This window comes from Pseudorasbora parva, chromosome 13 (genome assembly GCF_024679245.1).
Source record: "Pseudorasbora parva isolate DD20220531a chromosome 13, ASM2467924v1, whole genome shotgun sequence".
NCBI classification, from domain to species: Eukaryota; Metazoa; Chordata; class Actinopteri; order Cypriniformes; family Gobionidae; genus Pseudorasbora; species Pseudorasbora parva.
In genome coordinates, this window is record NC_090184.1 from 46,543,885 (window position 1) to 46,565,143 (window position 21,259).

Genomic DNA, 21,259 nt, shown 5'->3' on the forward strand with positions numbered 1-21,259 from the left:
ATATGGACTACTGTGATGATGTTTTTATTCCCTTTCTGGACATGGACAGTATAGTGTGCATACACTTGCATACGCTCTCGGACTAAATATAAAATATCTTAAACTGTGTGTGAAGATGAGCGGAGGTCTTACGGGTGTGGAGCGACATTAGGGAGAGGAGTTAATGACAGACATTTTTTATTATGGGCTGAACTAACCCTTTAATAATGCGCTCTGAATGTGAATTACCGTCCTCAATAAATCAGTGTAACAGTTGAAAACATCTTTATTTTAACCTCCAAATGTTGTTACAATGATTCCAATAGTGTCATATTTCTTGCATTCAAACATAATAGTTAAATTATAAATCCATACATTAACTCAAAACAAGACAGATTACATATAAACGTATATTTGAGTTATGAAAACAATCCGAATGTGAAGGTGCAGCACCGAATCACTCCTGGAACGTTCGTTCGTTCGTTCGTTCGTTCGTTCGTTCATTCACTGATTATTGAGTCTGTACAAAATCACAGTATTGAAAAATGACTGTTGTAAAACTGGCATGTACAAAAGTGTGACACTGCAAAACATGCTTTTCTTACTCAGTATTTTTGTCTTGTTTCTAGTCTAAACATCTAACAATTCTTACATTAAGAAACATTTACTAGACAAGCAAAAGTAATTGTCTTGTTTTGGGGAAAATAACTCAAAATGAAGAGAGTTTTTGCTTAAAATAAGATAAATAATCTGCCAATGGGGTGAGAAAAATAATCTTGTTTTCTGTTTGAATTAAGATTATTTCTCTCACCCCATTGGCAGATTATTTATCTTATTTTAAGCAAAAACTCTCTTCATTTTGAGTTATTTTCCCCAAAACAAGACAATTACTTTTGCTTGTCTAGTAAATGTTTCTTAATGTAAGAATGTTTAGATGTTTAGACTAGAAACAAGACAAAAATACTGAGTAAGAAGAGCATGTTTGGTTGATTGTTTGGTCAAGCACCAGTCCTGAAGCTCGGCTGCTCTAAACAGCGCTCGTCTTGCCTTTGCTCTTGGTTTCGCTCTTCCTCCCGTTTTTCCCGCCGCTCGGAGAGTTGTTGTTGTTGTTCTGGTTTCCGCTGAGAGTCTCCATGATGGAGCGAAAGGCTCCGAAGGGACGCTTCCCCGATTCCGTTTTGTCTTTGGTGGGCGGGGCTTTGGCGTCTTTCCGTGGCGGCGGCTCGTCGAACGTGACTCTTAGCTTGAGGTTCTGCGAGGTCTTTCTTCGAGACGACGGGGATTTGAGGGCGCTTTTGGGACTCGTGGTGAGCTTTTGTCCGTCGGGAAACTCGGGAGCGTCGGGATCGCTGTGGTCTGAGGATGGGGACGGGTTTTCCCCGGATTTGGAAGTCCTGAGCTTGTGCTTGTGCTCCTCGGCCTCTGCGATTGGCAGCTGGGTCGGTCTGGCGGGTTTGGATTCGTCTGGAGTATACGCCGCTTCGCCGTCTGATTCGCTGAGCGAGCGCTGCATGATCTGCTTGAGACGGGCCAACTTTAACTCCCGCCTTTCTCCCATCCCCAGCCGCTTCATTGGTCCGGCTCCAGGCCCTGACTCCGCCCCTCTTGCTCCAAGCCCCGCCCCCGACTCCACCCCTCCGGCTTCATCTTGTAGCTCCAGTCTGGCTCCCGCCGGCTCTTTTCCCAAAAGTTTCCGCAGAACGCCGTCCGAGTCCGTGTGTCTCTGCTTCAGGACCCACTGACCGTTCTCAGGGGTCACTTCAGCAGTCAGCGTCATCTCAGGCCACGCCTCCGAATGAGAGCTACACGAGAGAGACACGCTCCATCAGCAAAAAATCTTTAGCCAAATTTTTTTTTTTTCAATTAGCAAACATGCTAATTAATGTTAGCAAAATGTTAAATCATGTTAAAACAAAACATGCTAATACGTGCAAGCAACATCTTAATTTGCGCTCACAAAATGCCAATTAATAAATTAAAAATATTAATTAAAAATAATGCTAAATCATGCTAGCAAAACATGATAATACGTGCTTGCAACATCTTCATTTTCGCTTACAAAATGCTAATTATTGAACGCATGTTAAATCATGCAAGCAAAATGCTAATTCATGTAAGTAATGTTCATTTTTAAATCATGCTAACAAACAGGTTAAATCATGTGAACAAAACATGCTAATACGTGCAAGCAACTTCTTAATTTGTGCTAACAAAATGCCAATAAATGATATGTTAAATCATGCTAACAAAACGTTAATTCATGTAAACAATGTTAATTTTTTTAACAGACATGCTAATTCATGCAAACAAAACATGTTAAATCATGTTAACAAAGCATGCTAATATGTGCAAGCAACATCTTAATTTGCGCTAACAAAATGCTAATTAAGGATAACATGTTAAATCATGCTACCAAAATGCTAATTCATGCAAGCAATATGTTAATTTTTTTAACAAACATTCTAATTCATGCTAACAAAATATGTTAAATAATGCAAGCAAAACATGCTAATACGTGCTATCAACATCTTTGTTGATAATTTTTTAACAAACATGCTAATTCATGCTAACAAAATGTTAAATGTTAACACACCCTGCTAAATAATGCTAACAAAACATGCTAATACGTGCTGGCAACATCGTGTGTGTGTGTGTGTGTGTGTGTGTGCGTGCGTGCGTGCGTGCGTGTGTGTGTGTGGGATGGAGGACAGACCTGGGCGATGGAGGTCTCCCGCTGGGGTCTTGTGTCTGTAGGAGCAGCTGGAGCTGGTTCTGTAGGGCGACTCGGGCCGTCGTCTGTCTGTGGGAACAGAAACAGAAGTTGAACGCGGGCCGAGTCAGAACTCAAAGGCTCAGGAAAGAAGGCTCAGGGGAAAGAAGGCCCAGGGGAAAGAAGGCTCAGGGGAAAGAAGGCTCAGGGGAAAGAAGGCTCAGTGGAAGGAAGGCTCAGGGGAAAGAAGGCTCAGGGGAAAGAAGGCTCAGGGGAAAGAAGGCTCAGGGGAAAGACGGCTCAGGGGAAGGAAGGCTCAGGGGAAAGAAGGCTCAGGGGAAAGAAGGCTCAGGGGAAAGAAGGCTCAGGGGAAAGACGGCTCAGGGGAAAGAAGGCTCAGGGGAAAGAAGGCTCAGGGGAAAGACGGCTCAGGGGAAAGAAGGCTCAGGGGAAAGACGGCTCAGGGGAAAGAAGGCTCAGGGGAAAGAAGGCTCAGGGGAAAGAAGGCTCAGGGGAAGGAAGGCTCAGGATAATGAAGGCTCAGGGGAAAGAAGGCTCAGGGGAAAGAAGGCTCAGGATAATGAAGGCTCAGGGGAAAGAAGGCTCAGGGGAAAGAAGGCTCAGGGGAAAGAAGGCTCAGGGGAAAGAAGGCTCAGGGGAAAGAAGGCTCAGGGGAAAGAAGGCTCAGGATAATGAAGGCTCAGGGGAAAGAAGGCTCAGGATAATGAAGGCTCAGGGGAAAGAAGGCTCAGGGGAAAGAAGGCTCAGGGGAAGGAAGGCTCAGGATAATGAAGGCTCAGGATAATGAAGGCTCAGGGGAAAGAAGGCTCAGGATAAAGAAGGCTCAGGATAATGAAGGCTCAGGGGAAAGAAGGCTCAGGGGAAAGACGGCTCAGGGGAAAGAAGGCTCAGGGGAAAGAAGGCTCAGGGGAAAGAAGGTTCAGGATAATGAAGGCTCAGGATAATGAAGGCTCAGGATAATGAAGGCTCAGGGGAAAGAAGGCTCAGGATAATGAAGGCTCAGGGGAAAGAAGGCTCAGGGGAAAGACGGCTCAGGGGAAGGAAGGCTCAGGATAATGAAGGCTCAGGATAATGAAGGCTCAGGGGAAAGAAGGCTCAGGATAAAGAAGGCTCAGGATAATGAAGGCTCAGGATAATGAAGGCTCAGGATAATGAAGGCTCAGGATAATGAAGGCTCAGGATAATGAAGGCTCAGTGGAAGGAAGGCTCAGGGGAAAGAAGGCTCAGGGGAAAGAAGGCTCAGGGGAAAGAAGGCTCAGGGGAAAGACGGCTCAGGGGAAGGAAGGCTCAGGGGAAAGAAGGCTCAGGGGAAAGAAGGCTCAGGGGAAAGAAGGCTCAGGGGAAAGACGGCTCAGGGGAAAGAAGGCTCAGGGGAAAGAAGGCTCAGGGGAAAGAAGGCTCAGGGGAAAGACGGCTCAGGGGAAAGAAGGCTCAGGGGAAAGAAGGCTCAAGGGAAAGAAGGCTCAGGGGAAGGAAGGCTCAGGATAATGAAGGCTCAGGGGAAAGAAGGCTCAGGATAATGAAGGCTCAGGGGAAAGAAGGCTCAGGGGAAAGAAGGCTCAGGGGAAGGAAGGCTCAGGATAATGAAGGCTCAGGATAATGAAGGCTCAGGATAATGAAGGCTCAGGGGAAAGAAGGCTCAGGATAATGAAGGCTCAGGGGAAAGAAGGCTCAAGGGAAAGAAGGCTCAGGGGAAGGAAGGCTCAGGATAATGAAGGCTCAGGGGAAAGAAGGCTCAGGATAATGAAGGCTCAGGGGAAAGAAGGCTCAGGGGAAAGACGGCTCAGGGGAAAGAAGGCTCAGGATAAAGAAGGCTCAGGATAATGAAGGCTCAGGGGAAAGAAGGCTCAGGATAAAGAAGGCTCAGGATAATGAAGGCTCAGGGGAAAGAAGGCTCAGGGGAAAGACGGCTCAGGGGAAAGAAGGCTCAGGGGAAAGAAGGCTCAGGGGAAAGAAGGCTCAGGGGAAGGAAGGCTCAGGATAATGAAGGCTCAGGGGAAAGAAGGCTCAGGATAATGAAGGCTCAGGGGAAAGAAGGCTCAGGATAATGAAGGCTCAGGGGAAAGAAGGCTCAGGGGAAAGACGGCTCAGGGGAAGGAAGGCTCAGGATAATGAAGGCTCAGGATAATGAAGGCTCAGGGGAAGGAAGGCTCAGGATAAAGAAGGCTCAGGATAAAGAAGGCTCAGCATAAAGAAGGCTCAGGATAAAGAAGGCTCAGGATAATAAAGGCTCAGGATAATGAAGGCTCAGGGGAAGAAAGCTCAGGATAATGAAGGCTCAGGGGAAAGAAGGCTCAGGGCAAGGAAGGCTCAGGGGAAAGAAGGCTCAGGGGAAAGACGGCTCAGGGGAAAGAAGGCTCAGGATAATGAAGGCTCAGGGGAAGGAAGGCTCAGGATAATGAAGGCTCAGGGGAAAGAAGGCTCAGGATAATGAAGGCTCAGGGGAAAGAAGGCTCAGGATAATGAAGGCTCAGGATAACGAAGGCTCAGGGGAAAGACGGCTCAGGGGAAAGAAGGCTCAGGATAATGAAGGCTCAGGGGAAAGAAGGCTCAGGGGAAAGACGGCTCAGGGGAAAGAAGGCTCAGGATAATGAAGGCTCAGGGGAAAGAAGGCTCAGGGGAAAGACGGCTCAGGGGAAGGAAGGCTCAGGATAATGAAGGCTCAGGATAATTAAGGCTCAGGATAATGAAGGCTCAGGATAATGAAGGCTCAGGGGAAAGACGGCTCAGGGGAAGGAAGGCTCAGGATAACGAAGGCTCAGGGGAAAGACGGCTCAGGGGAAAGAAGGCTCAGGATAATGAAGGCTCAGGATAATGAAGGCTCAGGATAATGAAGGCTCAGGATAATGAAGGCTCAGGATAATGAAGGCTCAGGATAATGAAGGCTCAGAGGAAAGACGGCTCAGGGGAAAGAAGGCTCAGGATAATGAAGGCTCAGGATAATGAAGGCTCAGGATAATGAAGGCTCAGGATAATGAAGGCTCAGGATAATGAAGGCTCAGGATAATGAAGGCTCAGAGGAAAGAAGGCTCAGGGGAAAGACGGCTCAGGGGAAAGAAGGCTCAGGATAATGAAGGCTCAGGGGAAAGAAGGCTCAGGGGAAAGACGGCTCAGGGGAAGGAAGGCTCAGGATAATGAAGGCTCAGGATAATTAAGGCTCAGGATAATGAAGGCTCAGGATAATGAAGGCTTAGGGGAAAGACGGCTCAGGGGAAGGAAGGCTCAGGATAACGAAGGCTCAGGGGAAAGACGGCTCAGGGGAAAGAAGGCTCAGGATAATGAAGGCTCAGGATAATGAAGGCTCAGGATAATGAAGGCTCAGGATAATGAAGGCTCAGGATAATGAAGGCTCAGGATAATGACGGCTCAGAGGAAAGAAGGCTCAGGGGAAAGAAGGCTCAGGATAATGAAGGCTAAGGATAATGAAGGCTCAGGATAATGAAGGCTCAGGGGAAAGACGGCTCAGGGGAAAGAAGGCTCAGGATAACGAAGGCTCTTACTCGTGCAGCTGTTTGGTGAGTTTGACCACCTGCGACGCCAGAGACATGCAGGTCTCCACCACCACCAGGTATCGAGAGCAGGTGCTGTGGCCCTGGCGCTCCGCACACTGGGATGGGCGCTCGCCCTGCTGGTTCTGCACCGTCACGTTCGAGCCGTACTCCACCAGAGTCTGAGCAGAAACAGACGTGAGAAGAGAGCGTGCACTGCAAAAATGCTCCTTATTTATTTATTTTTATTTATTTTTCAGTCCAAATATCTCATTCTTAAATCAAGATGCATTTATTAGATAAATAAAACGACATAAGATATTTGTCCTTGTTTTGTTGGGAAAAAAACGTGAGTTTTTGCTTAAAACCTCATTGTGGCAGATAATTTTGCCTGTTTTAAGCAAAAACTCATTTTGATTTTATTTTTAAGAAAACAAGAAAAAATATCATGTCGTTTTACTTATATAGTAAATGCTTCTTGATTTAAGAATTTGTTATTGATGTTTTAATCAGTATAATTCTTTCACGTGCCCCTTCAACATGTTTCGGACAAGCGTCAATGTCTGCATATTAGTCTGCATGACCATATTCTACATCCCTAAAACCTAAACTTTACCATTACTACGCAGTAATTAGGAGTTTATCGAGGTAAGCATTGCAGTTAAAAGTGAGAATTGGACCCTAAACTGAAGTGTGTTCGCTGATTGAGAACTAGTGCTTTTCTTTCAGTCTGTAACCAAACAGAACAATCCGGTACGTCTCTCAACACTACAGGAACAGCAACAGGAAAAGGGAGGGAGAGCTACGTCCTGTCTCTCTTTCTTACTGCATCACAGACTAAATAAGAGGCTGAAGTGTAGATCACCTGAAGGCAGCCAAGATGGCCGAACTGAGCCGCCACATGAACCGCCGTGTTTCCGTTTTGATCCAGTTCGTCCAGAGAAATGGCCTGTTCCTGCATGAACTGCAGCAGCCACAGCAGGACGCGCTCCTGAAACCAGAGGTGGACAAAGTACACAACTTCATTACTGAAGTAAAAGTACAGAAGTATTTGTTTTCAAAAGTACTTAAATATCAAAACTACATTTCCTTTTATGTCAGCGCATTATTTTATTATAGTTGTATAAATGCACATTATGCCATCATGGTTTAAGCCAGTCAGTGACGCTCCATCTGACATACTAGCAGACGACTAACTTAAACTCATTTAAATACTTGTAGAAAAGTTACAAAGCTCTTTATAAAGATGCTGTCACTTTAAGGCCGAATGCACGGATCCAATACACTGATACACATCTGATATTCTCACACTGTTCACCTTCACTGAAGACAGAATCAACTTTGTTTATGTGAATCCTCCACTAAATGAGCATTTGGACATCCGTCTTCTTCCATTTTGCTCTAAACTATAAATCAGTGTTTAATAAATGCTGTGAAATCATTGAACTTCACGAGACTCTACAAGAGTGATTCCTGAAAGGCTCTTGCAAAAACCCAAACACCTTTTAAAGAAGAAAAAAATCATCACTGACTTTCAAAGCTGCGACAGAAACGACTTTCCACTTCGAGGACCTTGATAGAAATGTAGTGGAGTAAAGAGGACAATATTTGTGGTTAGATATTCAGCCACCGAAAAAGAAAGACTTTTATCATCCGGAAGAGAAGCCAATGCTGAATAAAGTCGTAGTTTTTGTTATTTTTGGACCCAAATGTATTTTGGATGCTTCAAGAGACTCTAATTAACCCACTGATGTCTCATATGGACTACTGTGATGATGTTTTTATTCCCTTTCTGGACATGGACAGTATAGTGTGCATACACTTGCATACGCTCTCGGACTAAAATATCAAATATATATAAAATATCTTAAACTGTGTGTGAAGATGAGCGGAGGTCTTACGGGTGTGGAGCGACATTAGGGAGAGGAGTTAATGACAGACATTTCATTTTTAGGTGAACTAACCCTTTAAACGGACAAACTCACACAAAGTATGTCATCATGTCCATCTTGATGAGTATCCAAGCAGACAGTCTGAAGATGCCTTAAGAGAACTTTATACAGTCGAGAAAGACGACACATATCCCGGCATTAGGTCTTAAACGGGCCTTTACTGCTGTCTGTTTAATGTCCAACAAAAGGACATCACTCAATGCTCTTGACTGAATAGCTTTTGTAAGTTTGTTAAGGATTCATCTTTAATTTAAACAGTTAAATATGCAGTAAGTTTATATTTGATTGCTTTATTCAATGTCTGTCCCTTTCTGCAGGCCAGTAGGCCTGTATTATTATTTAACGTACACATGAGTGAGGTCAAGTTAAACATTTTAGTTTGAAATTTATTTTATACTGTGCGTTGCTGCAATGTGCTAAATAAATATTTGCATAATTTGTAATTGATTTATTAGTTGAGACTTTAATATCAATTTATGCAATTGCAAAGCCTTTATTTTAGTCAAGTTACACAGTCATAGCATTAGCCATAAATGCAATGGTACTAATAATTGGCATAACTTCTTTCGGTCTTTCATCGTTGGTTTCCTCTTTTTCGGTTTCAGCCAAGAATTTTGATTTTGGTGCATCCCTAGTGATTAGTCACGTGACCGCGGGTCGCTTACCTGTCCGTGCCGTGCGGCGTAGTGGATGAGGCTCGGATGCTCTCGAGTGCAGCTGAGCTCGGCGATGGCTTCGGTTTCGCTCACCATCCAGCGCACACACTCCAGGTGACCGTTCTACAAAAACACAAGTTTAGTCTGATTGGACAAACATCTGTACACACCCATGAGTGAATTTTCCTGGAAGGGAAACAGTGTATACTTTCTGCTACGAGCTGTTTGTGTTTTAGGGATGCAACGATACAAATAAAAACTCCGACATAAACTATAGTCGGATATACTGCTATACATTATCTTGCCAGAAGTATTGTGCCGCCCCTCCAAATCACTGAGTTCAGGTGTTCAATCCCTTCATGGCCACAGGTGTATAAATCAAGCTCGAGGCATACAGATGCTTCTACACACATTAGTGAAAGAATGGGTCGCTCTCAGGACGAGTCTGGGTTTGGCCGTCGCCAGGAGAACGGGACTTGCCTGACTGTATTGTGCCGAGTTTAAATTTTGGTGGAGGGGGGATTATGGGGTGGGGTTGTTTTTCAGGGGTTGGCCCCTTAGTTCCAGTGAAAGGAACTCTTAATGCTTCACCAAGACATTTTGGACAATTTCATGCTCCTTACTTTGTGGGATCAGTTTGGGGACGGCCCCTTCCTGTCTCAACATGACTGTGCTAGTAATGTGTCGTTCATGAACGATTCAAATCTTTAATATGACTCGAGAACGACGGGTTTTCTCAGCGAGCGATTCGTTCATTTTGTGTTGACCGCGCATGCGCAACATCCAATATGTTCTGTACAGGAAACAGAATTGATTAGTTCATTTTTGAGTCCGGGTTTGAGCCATTCGTTCATCAAGTCCCAGCCCCATAGGCAAGGCTATGCAGTCTGTACTGGAAACAGAAATGATTCGTTCTCTTGAGTCTTCGGTCTGAGTCACGTTCTTTTGTCATGTGACATGACAGCAGTGTTAGATACAGAAATAGTTAATTCACAACCTTCCTCACAAACAAGTGCGTAGTTTTGGGGTTTTTTCTCCAAATTTTTTAGCCAGTAGGCCTATAATAATTGATTTTCCTATGAATCCTAGACACGTTGGGTTTGTCAGAATGGATAAGCATAAGAGTTTATTGCTCATATCTTCTGATGATTTTATACAAATAAATATATTACAACATGCAGTCAATAATACGACTGTAATGTTGTGTGTTGTGACTTCTGAGCCGTGCTTAGCCTGCATAGCCGTGCTTACATTGGGCTGGGACTTGATGAGCGAATGACTCGAAGAGTCCAGAGAACTAATCTTTTCTGTTTCCGGACGCATGTATTATATAAGGTTGACACGGCCCAGATCAGACAGAACTAACGGCTCGACCCAGAAGTCACAAGTGGTGTAACGTTACTAATCTTTCTAGGTAACAGACGTGATTAAATGTGAAGTGACTCAATAATTAATGTTTTGGATCGGTAAGTGAAGCAAGCGCAATTAATTTATCATTTCTTTCTCAAAGTTTGGCCATGACTGCATAAGATTATAGTTTTTTTTTAATTTCCAAAAGTACTAAATGTGTTTAAAAATGTAACATATAACATTTTAATTAGATTCTGCTTAAATGAACGAAATGACTTGAAAAAAAGATTCGTTCATTCTGCTGAACGAGATTCAAAGATCCGAGTCAGTAAAATGATCCGAACAGTGCACAAAGCGTCGCTCCATAAAGACATGGATGAGGAGTTTGGTGTGGAGGAACTGGACTGGCCTGCACAGAGTCCTGAGCTCAACCCGATAGAACAGCTTTGGGATGAATTAGAGCGGAGACTGAGAGCCAGGCCTTCTCGTCCAACATCAGTGCCTGACCTCACAAATGAGCTTCTAGAAGAATGGGCAAAAATCCCCATAAACACACTCCTAAACCTTGAGGAAAGCCTTCCCAGAAGAGCTGGAGCTGTTAGAGAGGGTGGGCCGACTCCAGATTAAACCCTACGGATTAACAATGGGATGGCAGGCGTCACAACACTTTTGGCAATATAGTGTGTATCGGTCGATACCGATATGGTGGCCTACCTAATGATTATTGTGTTGACACTGAACACCTTTAAGGCTGAAATATTTACAGAGAGACTTTAAATGAATATGCTCACAGCTCTCTGATGTTGGTTATTGTCACATGAAATGCAGATAAATAAATAAAAATGTAATCTGTATTTATTTACATCACAGGGATGCACAACTTTGTGCACTGGAGCGCAGTCATGTTGGGACAGGAAGGGGCCGTCCCCAAACTGTTCCCACAAATTCGGGAACATTAAATTGTCCAAAATGTCTTGGTGAAGCATTAAGAGTGGACAACCCCACCCCGTATCCTCCCCCCTCCAGCAAACTTTACACTTGGCACAATGCAGTCAGGCAAGTCCCGTTCTCCTGGCGTCCGCCAAACCCAGACTTGTCCTGAGAGCGACCCATTCTTTCACAAATGTGTGTAGAAGCGTCCGCATGCGTAGTGCAGGGTAAATGCCCCCTAGGACTCCAGATCATCAACTGCACTTGTAGACCCAGACATGAGTGAGGAAGACAGACGTACCCGTACGCCGAGGCCCGCGGGCGTGAGCTGATGCTTGTTGCGCTCGTTCAGACAATCCTCGCCCATGAGCGAGGTCAGATGCTGCAGACAGTCAGCATGACCCTGAGCCGCGGAGACATGCAACAGGTTATTCCCATCCTCATCCCGAATGCGCTCCAGGTTCTCCGTGGCGAAGTGAGGCTGCACAGACACACATGGTGATTATTAAAGGGTTACTTCAGTGATTTAGCATTAAAGGAAACTCCACCGTTTTTAGAAATGTGGGCAAATGCATTTTTTGTTTTTAGTTTGGCAGGGTTGCCACTAGCTTAGCTTAGCATAATGAATGGATTCCTATGTTGCCAGCTAGCATGTCCCGAGTAAAAGTGAGCCAAAAAAAAGGTTGTTAAACTAAAGACTCGTGGGAGATATGAAAGATCAACACTACTCTATATATACTCAAGATTAACGATTAACACGAGACTGTGTGTGTGTGTGTGTGCGTGTGTCTTTAGCTCCGCCCACTGCACGCCTCCACAGACTCGGTTGTTTTCAGAAAGAATCGGTTCAGTGTATCTGTCTTTTATAAATATGATAAACTAAAGACTCTTGGGAGATATGAAGGATCAACACTACTCTATAGATCCTGAAGATTAACATGAGTGTGTGTGTGTGTGTGTGTGTGTGTGTGTGTGTGTGTGTGTGTGTGTGTGTGTGTGTGTGTGTGTGTGTGTGTGTGTGTGTGTGTGTGTGTGTGTGTGTGTGTGTGTGTGTGTGTGTCTTTAGCTCCGCCCACTGCACGCCTCAACAGACTCGGTTGTTTTCAGAAAGAATCGGTTCAGTGTATCTCTCTTTTATAAATATGATAAACTAAAGACTCTTGGGAGATATGAAGGATCAACACTACTCTATAGATACTCAAGATTAGCATGAGACTGTGTGTGTGTGTGTGTGTGTGTGTATGACCCTTTAATAAACGTTATATGATAGATAATGTGGCGGCTCTTACCAGCAGCGAGATCTGTCCCTCTCTCACGATGTTCAGGATGTTCTGCGTCTTCTTGGCTTCTTCGTCTCCGTCTCCAAAAGCTCGTAAGCCTCCTCTCGTGCCTTTGGCTCCCAGAAGAGGCAGTCCGGGCTCAGCTGCGGATTTATCCGGGAAGAGCTTCTCCATCTCTGGAGCGTGAGTGTGCTCGAACGCCGCGCTCTGAGCCCTGAGATCCATAGATTTGGACTTCCTAATGTCCGGCCAGCTGACGGGAGACAGCACACAGAACTGCGTGCCTCCGCTCAGGCTCTCGGATTGGGCCAATCCTCTCCCGCTGGAAACGCTTCTTCTTTCCGAAGCCATCCGGGGAAGCGTGGCCGTCTGTTGACTGATATATATGGTGATATATAGACCCAGGAATGCAAATTTTGGCAGGCAACCGTTTCAAAATAACTAGAGGTCGACCGATTCATCGGATTTGCCGATTAATCTGCACCGGTAGCTTGGTGGAACAATCAGTTATCGTCAAAAATCACTACCGATAGTTTTTCCGGTTTGCGTCCGTTGCGGGAGCGGCTGAGAAGGCTGCTGTCATTACACAGTAGCCCCGAGAGCTCTGAGAAGGGTCTGCTGGCATTATAAAGCGCAAGAGCGGCCTCTAGAGGACAAATAAAAAAACTATCACTGTTTACATTAACACGTGAGGACACGTGATGCTGCGTTCACACCAAACGCAAATTGAGCGTCAAAATCGTGTCTAACGCGTCTAGTTTGACAAGTGAACATTTTGAATCCATTTGCACAAATTGGACACGCGTAGAAATCGAGCATTTGAAGCGAAATAGACGTGCGTTAAAGGCGCTCCAGGTGAAATATGTCCTAAAACACCTCTCTGCCTCTTTTCATTTTCAAAAATATATATATTAAGCATTAACAGCCACACATGTGGTTCAGCCAACGCACTACCGGGATTATCTTCACTGCATGTATATTTATATAAAATATAAAGTTATGAAACTTCACTTTGCCCTCAGTCAAAATGATTTGGTAGGCACCAATAGATTAATTGGACCAAAGATCATCCATTAGATGTACACAAGACAAATTATTTGTCATGTTTAACCTCTAGAGACATCCGAGCCAGCGGCAAACGCCAGGACTGGCCGAGGAAAGGCTGCTCTCGCCGGGGTTAACGAGCGCTGAGCGCCCGCTGATCGCCTGGAGCTCACAACTACAAAAACGCAGAAGTATTCTTTTTAAATAGGCGCTCTCTTTATAAGTAAAGCACATATTTTAGCTTTAAACAACTACATTATCAACTGAAAAGCAAAATTTTCGACTCGGGCGTAGACACGAATTCAAACGTGTGAATGCACAAAAAGCACCACTCAGGCATAACGCGCCTATTGCGCAAGACGCTAAATTCGCTTCAAATTCGTGTTATTCGCACAAAATGGATTCGCGAATAAGGCGGAATCACGTCTATCGCAACGCAGGACCTCCAGACGCGCGTCAACGCGCCTTTCCATTGACTTAACATGGAAATCATTGGCTCCAGATGCTCTATTCGCGTTCAGTGTGAACGTACCTTGATGCTGCGCGCTTCACGTTGCACAGAGCGTGCTGACACATCTGACACGAGTTTATAACACCGAAAGGGAAACGGTACACTCTAAAAAAAATTATTTTTGTTAAAAAAAATAAGTTACCTGGTTGCCTTAAAATTTTGAGTTCATTGGAATTAAACATTTTAGTTAATACAATGAACATTTCTGAGAATCGACAACCTTTATTAAAATATTATTAAAAGATTATTTTAAGCATATTGGGTAAGTGTGTGTTTTATTTGTGATGACGCAGCCAAATTGTGTTATTTTCATGATTTATCAAAAATTTTATGTGATTCAGATCCAATAATATTTTGAGTTTCTATTTATTAAACTAATTTCCTTCATTGTATCAACTCGAATTTTTTATTTCAATAAACTCAAAATATTAAGGCAACCAGGTTACTTACTTTTTAAAGTTAAACCAACAATATTTTATTTTACAGTGTATGAATACAGAACACTTCAGTACATGTTGCCAAATCATTATAAAGTAATTTTTTTGGTGACTAGATGCTTTAGCAGCGAAAGAACAGCAGTATGGATGTACTTTACTTTGTCGTTGAGGCTGAGGAACTGTTTGGATTTAAATGAAAAAACACTTAATATAATACAGTAATCCATTATAATACTTTATATCCAATATTCCATTTGTAACATTAAGTAAGGTTAATAAATGCTGTAGAAGTATTTTATCTGTTAACCTTTTTTATGCACTATGAACTAACATGAATGATTAAGATACAATTGTATTGCTCAAATATTATTACACGGTGTAAAATGTATATTGCATATCATTCATGTAAGCTAGCTAATAAGCTAATAAATCCTTGTTAACAAATAAGACTTGCAGTCTGTTACCTGACATCCACTTACATGTGTCTAGGTTATAGCTAAAGAAACATTTATTTGTAATATTTTAATGTTTTGGTTTTTTTCTGTAGATTTTTTTCTGTTAGAACAATATAATCATATTTACATATGCAATTTAGAACATTTTCATGGTTCGGTACTGTTTTTTTATTTCTTGTAATAAAGTTCAGCACTGCTTTGTGTTTTTTTGTTTGTTATTATTATTATTATTATTACTATTATTTTAGTATCTAGTATCTTTTTAAAAACTATCGGCCGATTAATCGGTTATCGGCAAGTGTGGTCCAACCTAGCTATCGGTAAAATCCACTATCGGTCGACCTCTAAAAATAACACACATTTTACCCCCCAAACGCCATTTTAAAAACACGATTGGTCAGAACAGTTTCTGTATTATAACTACTCCTCTATGGATCCAGTCCACTCCAGACCCAAATGTATTTTGGATGCTTCAAGAGACTCTAATTAACCCACTGATGTCTCATATGGACTACTGTGATGATGTTTTTATTCCCTTTCTGGACATGGACAGTATAGTGTGCATACACTTGCATACGCTCTCGGACTAAATATAAAATATCTTAAACTGTGTGTGAAGATGAACGGAGGTCTTACGGGTGTGGAGCGACATCATTAATATTTCATTTTTGGGTGAACTAACCCTTTAATCAGAGAGCTGAGTTAAACGCGTTTCAGTTTGGAAGCTTAACTTTCATAGGAATTAATTTGAGAAGTTGAAACACTCACTTTGCTCCGCACTGTTGACTGGATTTGATATACGGCACGTCCAGGATCTCATCCATGTCCAGGTCGTAGTGCTCCAGCTCTCCAAACAGAGCTCCGTTCGCCGAGCCTTTGCTCTTGACGGCGTTCGGAGAAACGGAGGCGTCCTCTTTACGCCGCTCCGCACTTTTCCCGTCACTTTTCCCAACGCTTTTCCCATCAGAATCCGTCTCCGACTCCTCCGGCTGGTGTTTGAGCGGAGACACGCGCTTAACGGGTCTAAATTTGCTGTAGACGTCGGCAATGCCGGTGGGTTTAATTCCTGCTCCGTGTGGAGCCGCGTTACGAGCCCAGTTGATGGCTGGAGCTGAAAGACAACGCAAAATGATCGGTATACATTTAGTATTAGTATTAGTATTAGTATTTTTGTCTTGTTTCTAGTCAAAATATCTAAAAACTCTTACATTAAGAAACATTTACTAGACAAGAACAAGTGATTGTCTTGTTTTGGGGAAAATAACTCAAAATGAAGAGAGTTTTTGCTTAAAATAAGATAAATAATCTGCCAATGGGGTGAGAAAAATAATCTTGTTTTCTGTTTGAATTAAGATTATTTTTCTCACCCCATTGGCAGATTATTGATCTTATTTTAAGCAAAAACTCTCTTCATTTTGAGTTATTTGTCCCCAAAACAAGACAATTACTTTTGCTTGTCTAGTAAATACTTCTTGTTTTAAGAATTTTTAGATGTTTTGAACAAGACAAAAATACTGAGTAAGCAAAATGATCTGCCAATGGGGTGAGAAATAATCTTATTTCTGATTGAAATCTTGTTTCTTGTTTCCGTCCCAAACAGAAATAAGATTATTTTTCTCACTCCGTCCCTAATATCGAGATATATTTTTTTTTAGATATCGTCCAGCCCTAACTCTGGCGTGATTCAAGTGTGAAGTTTTACTTGTCACATTAGAGTAAAAATGATGTCCTAATACACACATCCCAGTGTTCAGCACTGAAAAAAGCACCAAGTATAAATATATACGTCGTACCTTGTCTCTCGTCGCTCGGTCCATCGTGTCTTCGGCACAGCTCGGGAATGCTCTTGTACTGGGACAGGAGATATCAGGACGTGTTAAAGGGTTAGTTCACCCAAAAATGAACATTCTGTCATTAATTCCTCGCCCTCATGTCGTTGGACACCCGTCAGACCTTCGTTCATCTTCAGAACACAGATGAAGATATTTTAGTGTAAAGCTGAGAAAGGCTTCAGATAGGCCTCCATTGGCATTCAGTCCATTCCCACTCACAAGACCCATAAAGGCCCTAAACACATCGACACACAGCCCATCTCACTACAGCGGCTGCACAATCATGTTACAATACGACGAGAATAGTTATTGTGCACAAAAATCTAAATAACGACTTTATCCGCTGAGTTCTTGTCTTTCGTGTTGGTCTCGCTCCTCCTTTTCTGGGTCATGAACGGCGGATCGTCATATTCTCACGCATGCATCGAGTTCACGGCAATAACTCGGCGGATAAAGTCGTTATTTAGATTTTTGTGCACAATAACTATTCTCACAGCATTTAAAGAAGTGATTGTGCAGCCGCTGTAGTGAGATGGGCTGTGTGTCGATGTGTTTAGGGCCTTTATGGGTCTTGTGAGTGGGAATGGACTGAATGCCAATGGAGGCCTATCTGAAGCCTTTCTCAGCTTTACACTAAAATATCTTCATCTGTGTTCTGAAGATGAACGAAGGTCTGACGGGTGTCCAACCACATGAGGGAGAGGAATTAATGAGATAATTTAAATTTTTGGTTGAACTAAAGCTCATCGAGTGTGTTCAACAAACATCTCCACCTCCCATGAGAAGGAGCATGAAGTGTCTCTTTAAAACTTACTGCAACCTTTAAAGGCACAGTATGTAATATTCAGTACAGGGGCGTGTCTTGAATCTTGAGTGGGCAGAGTTTTTAATCTGCTGCGAGCGCTTCTGCTTCTTCCGCTCGTGTGTGTGTGTGTGTGTGTGTGTATGTGATTCCTCAGATTGTGTTTGTGTGTGTGTGTGATTCCTCAGATTGTGTGTGTGTGTGTGTGTGTGTGTGTGTGTATGTGTGTGTGTGACGCAGTGCTGTTTTATCATATCACACACATGTGAGTGTGTTACAGTGATGTTGTAACGCTACTCTGAGACTCTTGTGGACACTGCGGTGAGCGAGATCATATTAGGCGGTAAAACACGGCACTCTGAGCGGTAAATCAACAACAGCAGATTTAAACAATAAGACTAACGGTGTTGAGCTGGAGAACAATCATTAGTTTCTGTCCATCAATGATCCAAACAGTGTCTAATAAAACACATCAGATATTAAAGCGACGATAGTGTTGCCATGGTTACTACACAATAACACATCAGATATTAAAGCGGCGATAGTGTTGCCATGGTTACTACACAATAACACATCAGATATTAAAGCGGCGATAGTGTTGCCATGGTTACTACACAATAACACATCAGATATTAAAGCGGCGATAGTGTTGCCATGGTTACTACACAATAACACATCAGATATTAAAGCGGCGATAGTGTTGCCATGGTTACCACACAATAACACATCGGATATTAAAGCGGCGATAGTGTTGCCATGGTTACTACACAATAACACATCGGATATTAAAGCGGCGATAGTGTTGCCATGGTTACTACACAATAACACATCAGATATTAAAGCGGCGATAGTGTTGCCATGGTTACTACACAATAACACATCAGATATTAAAGCGGCGATAGTGTTGCCATGGTTACTACACAATAATACATCGGATATTAAAGCGGCAATAGTGTTGCCATGGTTACCACACAATAACACATCGGATATTAAAGCGGCGATAGTGTTGCCATGGTTACCACACAATAACATATCGGATATTAAAGCGGCGATAGTGTTGCCATGGTTACTACACAATAACACATCGGATATTAAAGCGGCGATAGTGTTGCCATGGTTACCACACAATAACACATCGGATATTAAAGCGGCGATAGTGTTGCCATGGTTACCTCACAATAGCACATCAGATATTAAAGCGGCGATAGTGTTGCCATGGTTACTACACAATAACACATCGGATATTAAAGCGGCGATAGTGTTGCCATGGTTACCACACAATAACACATCGGATATTAAAGCGGCGATAGTGTTGCTAAGTAATAGGCCTATATCGATTTATATTTAGCGTTGGTATATTGTACAACCCCTAGACTAAACTTTGTTGTGTGTGTGTGTGTGTGTGTGTGTGTGTGTGTGTGTGTGTGTGTGTGTGTGTAAATCACTGAAATGTAAATTTAACTGCAGCCAAGCAGTTAAATGTTGAGTTAAATAAAAACAAGTGAGCGAAAATAAAATATCTCCAAACATTAGAAAGGACTCACAGGTAAATCATCAGTGAAGTCGATCTCATCCAGGTCCAGGTATTCAGGAACGTCCATCTTCAGCCAGCATTCTGAGAACACACACACACACACACAAGCGCGAGCATGCCCACACACACACACAAACGCACGCACACATACAAATACACACACACACATACACAAAAGCATGCACCCACACATACAAATACACACGCACGCACAAACACACAAACACAAATGCAAACACAAATACACGCACACACAGATCAGTAATCACAGATGAACTGATACACACTATAAAAAAACAATTAGTAACATGAGGGGCGGGGCTTGCTCTCATCGTCAGCACCGGATTGGACAGCGGAAAGTGGGCGTGGCTATTACAGAAGAACCCGAGTAATAAAACTATGATTAAGTCTATATTTAACCACGCCTGTGTGGCGTCGATGACGTCAGATGGGGAAAAAACATTTACATTTTGATGAAAAACTATGAAACATGTTTTGCCTCCAGAATAACTGTTGAATTAGACAAAATAAGAGCAGAATAATTATTTCACATCTAACACACAATAATCAATCATTGATCATGAAAAACAAACTGATGAGTATTCATGAGATCTCTGTGTTTTTGTGTGTGTCCGTGTGTGTGTGTGTGTGTGTGTCCATCCGTCTCCTTGTTTCTCTCAGTCTTTTGTTTCTAGCGTTAGCTTTAGCGTTAGCATCCCTCAGATGATCTCTCACCATCTCATTGTTTCTCTCTGGATTCTCTCGTGTGTTTCTGAGCTCTTTTCCCTCTTCTGTTGTGTTCAGTGTGTGTGTGTGTGTGTATGTGTATGTATGTGTGTGTGTCGTACCTTGTGCCCGCTGCTGTCTGTCGCTGATTGTCTCTCTGTTTCTTCTGAATAGCGGATCATCTGAAGAATGTGACACGAGCACGCGCCTCCCTCAGCCTCCTCGGCGCGCGCGCGACCCGACACACATGCGCGCACGGGGACTCACCAGCAGAGGGCGATACAAACACGCGCGCGCGCAGGAATGATAAAAACTTGTTTCTCAAGCGTGTACAAAAAATAACCCGAGCCCTAACTGAGACAATTTTACAATGAATACACATTCATAGCATTTTTACAAGAACGACGCCAAAAGATGGTTTAACTCAATGATGGGGACAAATTTGTTCCCAATATACACTATAGTGCCAAAAGTGTTGTGACGCCTGCCTTTCCATGCACACACTGCAAAACATGCTCTTCTTACTCAGTATTTGTGTCTTGTTTCTAGTCCAAACATCTAAACATTCTTAAAACAAGAAGTATTTACAAGACAAGCAAAAGTAATTGTCTTGTTTTGGGAAAAATAACTCAAAATGAAGAGAGTTTTTGCTTTAAATAAGATCAATAATCTGCCAATGGCGTGAGGAAAATAATCTTAATTCAAACAGAAAACAAGATTATTTTTCTCACCCCATTGGCAGATTATTTATCTTATTTTAAGCAAAAACTCTCTTCATTTTGAGTTATTTTCCCCAAAACAAGACAATAATTTTTACTTGTCTAGTAATTTTTTCTTAATGTAAGAATTTTTAGATATTTTGAAACAAGACAAAAGTACTAAGTAAGAAATTATTTTTTTTTCAGTGCATAAGCTTTAATGCCATCCCATTGTGAATCCGTAGGGTTTAATATGGAGTCGGCAAGAATGGGAGAAACTGCCCAAAAACAGTTAAGCATGGTGGTGGCAGCATAATGCTGTGGGGGTGTTTTTTTTAACGGCGGGACCTGGGAGAGTTATCAGACTTGAGGGGAAGATGAATCCTTGATGAAAACCTGCTCCAGACCGCTCTGGACCTCAGACTGGGGTGAAGGTTCATCTTGACCCTAATCATACAGCCAAGATAACACAGGAGCGGCTACGGGACGACTCTGGGAATGTCCTTGACTGGCCCAGCCAGAGCCCAGACCTGATTAAACATCCCTGGAGAGATCTGAAAATGTCTGAGCACCGATGCTCCTCATCCAACCTGATGGAGGTTGAGAGGTCCTGCACAGAAGAATGGAAGAAGCTTCCCAGAAACAGGTGAGCCGAGCATCAAACTCATAAAGACGAGAGGCTGTGATCGGCGCCAAAGGAGCTTCAACAGAGCATTGAGCAAAGGCTGTGAATACTTATGGACATGTGATTTATTTATTCATTTTTTATTTTTAAAAAACGTGTCATTATGGGGTGTTGTTTGTCAAATTGAGGAAAATAATAAATTTAATCCATTTTGGAATAAGGCTGTAAC

The 21,259-nt window shown here is 42.8% G+C and overlaps 1 protein-coding gene across 2 annotated transcripts; it reads right to left on the reverse strand.

Moving 5' to 3' along the window:
* Window positions 1-869: 869 nt before the first annotated feature.
* sncaip (synuclein, alpha interacting protein) lies at window positions 870-19,930 on the reverse strand. Of its 2 annotated transcripts, XM_067414611.1 has the most exons (11): window positions 19,830-19,930; window positions 18,992-19,062; window positions 16,607-16,664; window positions 15,582-15,924; window positions 12,376-12,742; window positions 11,388-11,567; window positions 8,816-8,929; window positions 7,064-7,189; window positions 6,211-6,380; window positions 2,693-2,779; window positions 870-1,781 (listed from the first exon to the last, which is right to left on the reverse strand). In XM_067414611.1, exons 2-11 carry the CDS (start codon window positions 19,046-19,048, stop codon window positions 1,007-1,009), a joined length of 2,277 nt encoding a protein of 758 aa, XP_067270712.1. In that variant the 5' UTR covers window positions 19,049-19,062; window positions 19,830-19,930; the 3' UTR covers window positions 870-1,006. The 2 variants fall into 2 exon arrangements, with proteins under 2 accessions (XP_067270712.1, XP_067270711.1); XM_067414610.1 differs by lacking the exon at window positions 19,830-19,930 and having other exon boundaries at window positions 18,992-19,823.
* Between the last annotated feature and the right edge of the window lie 1,329 nt (window positions 19,931-21,259).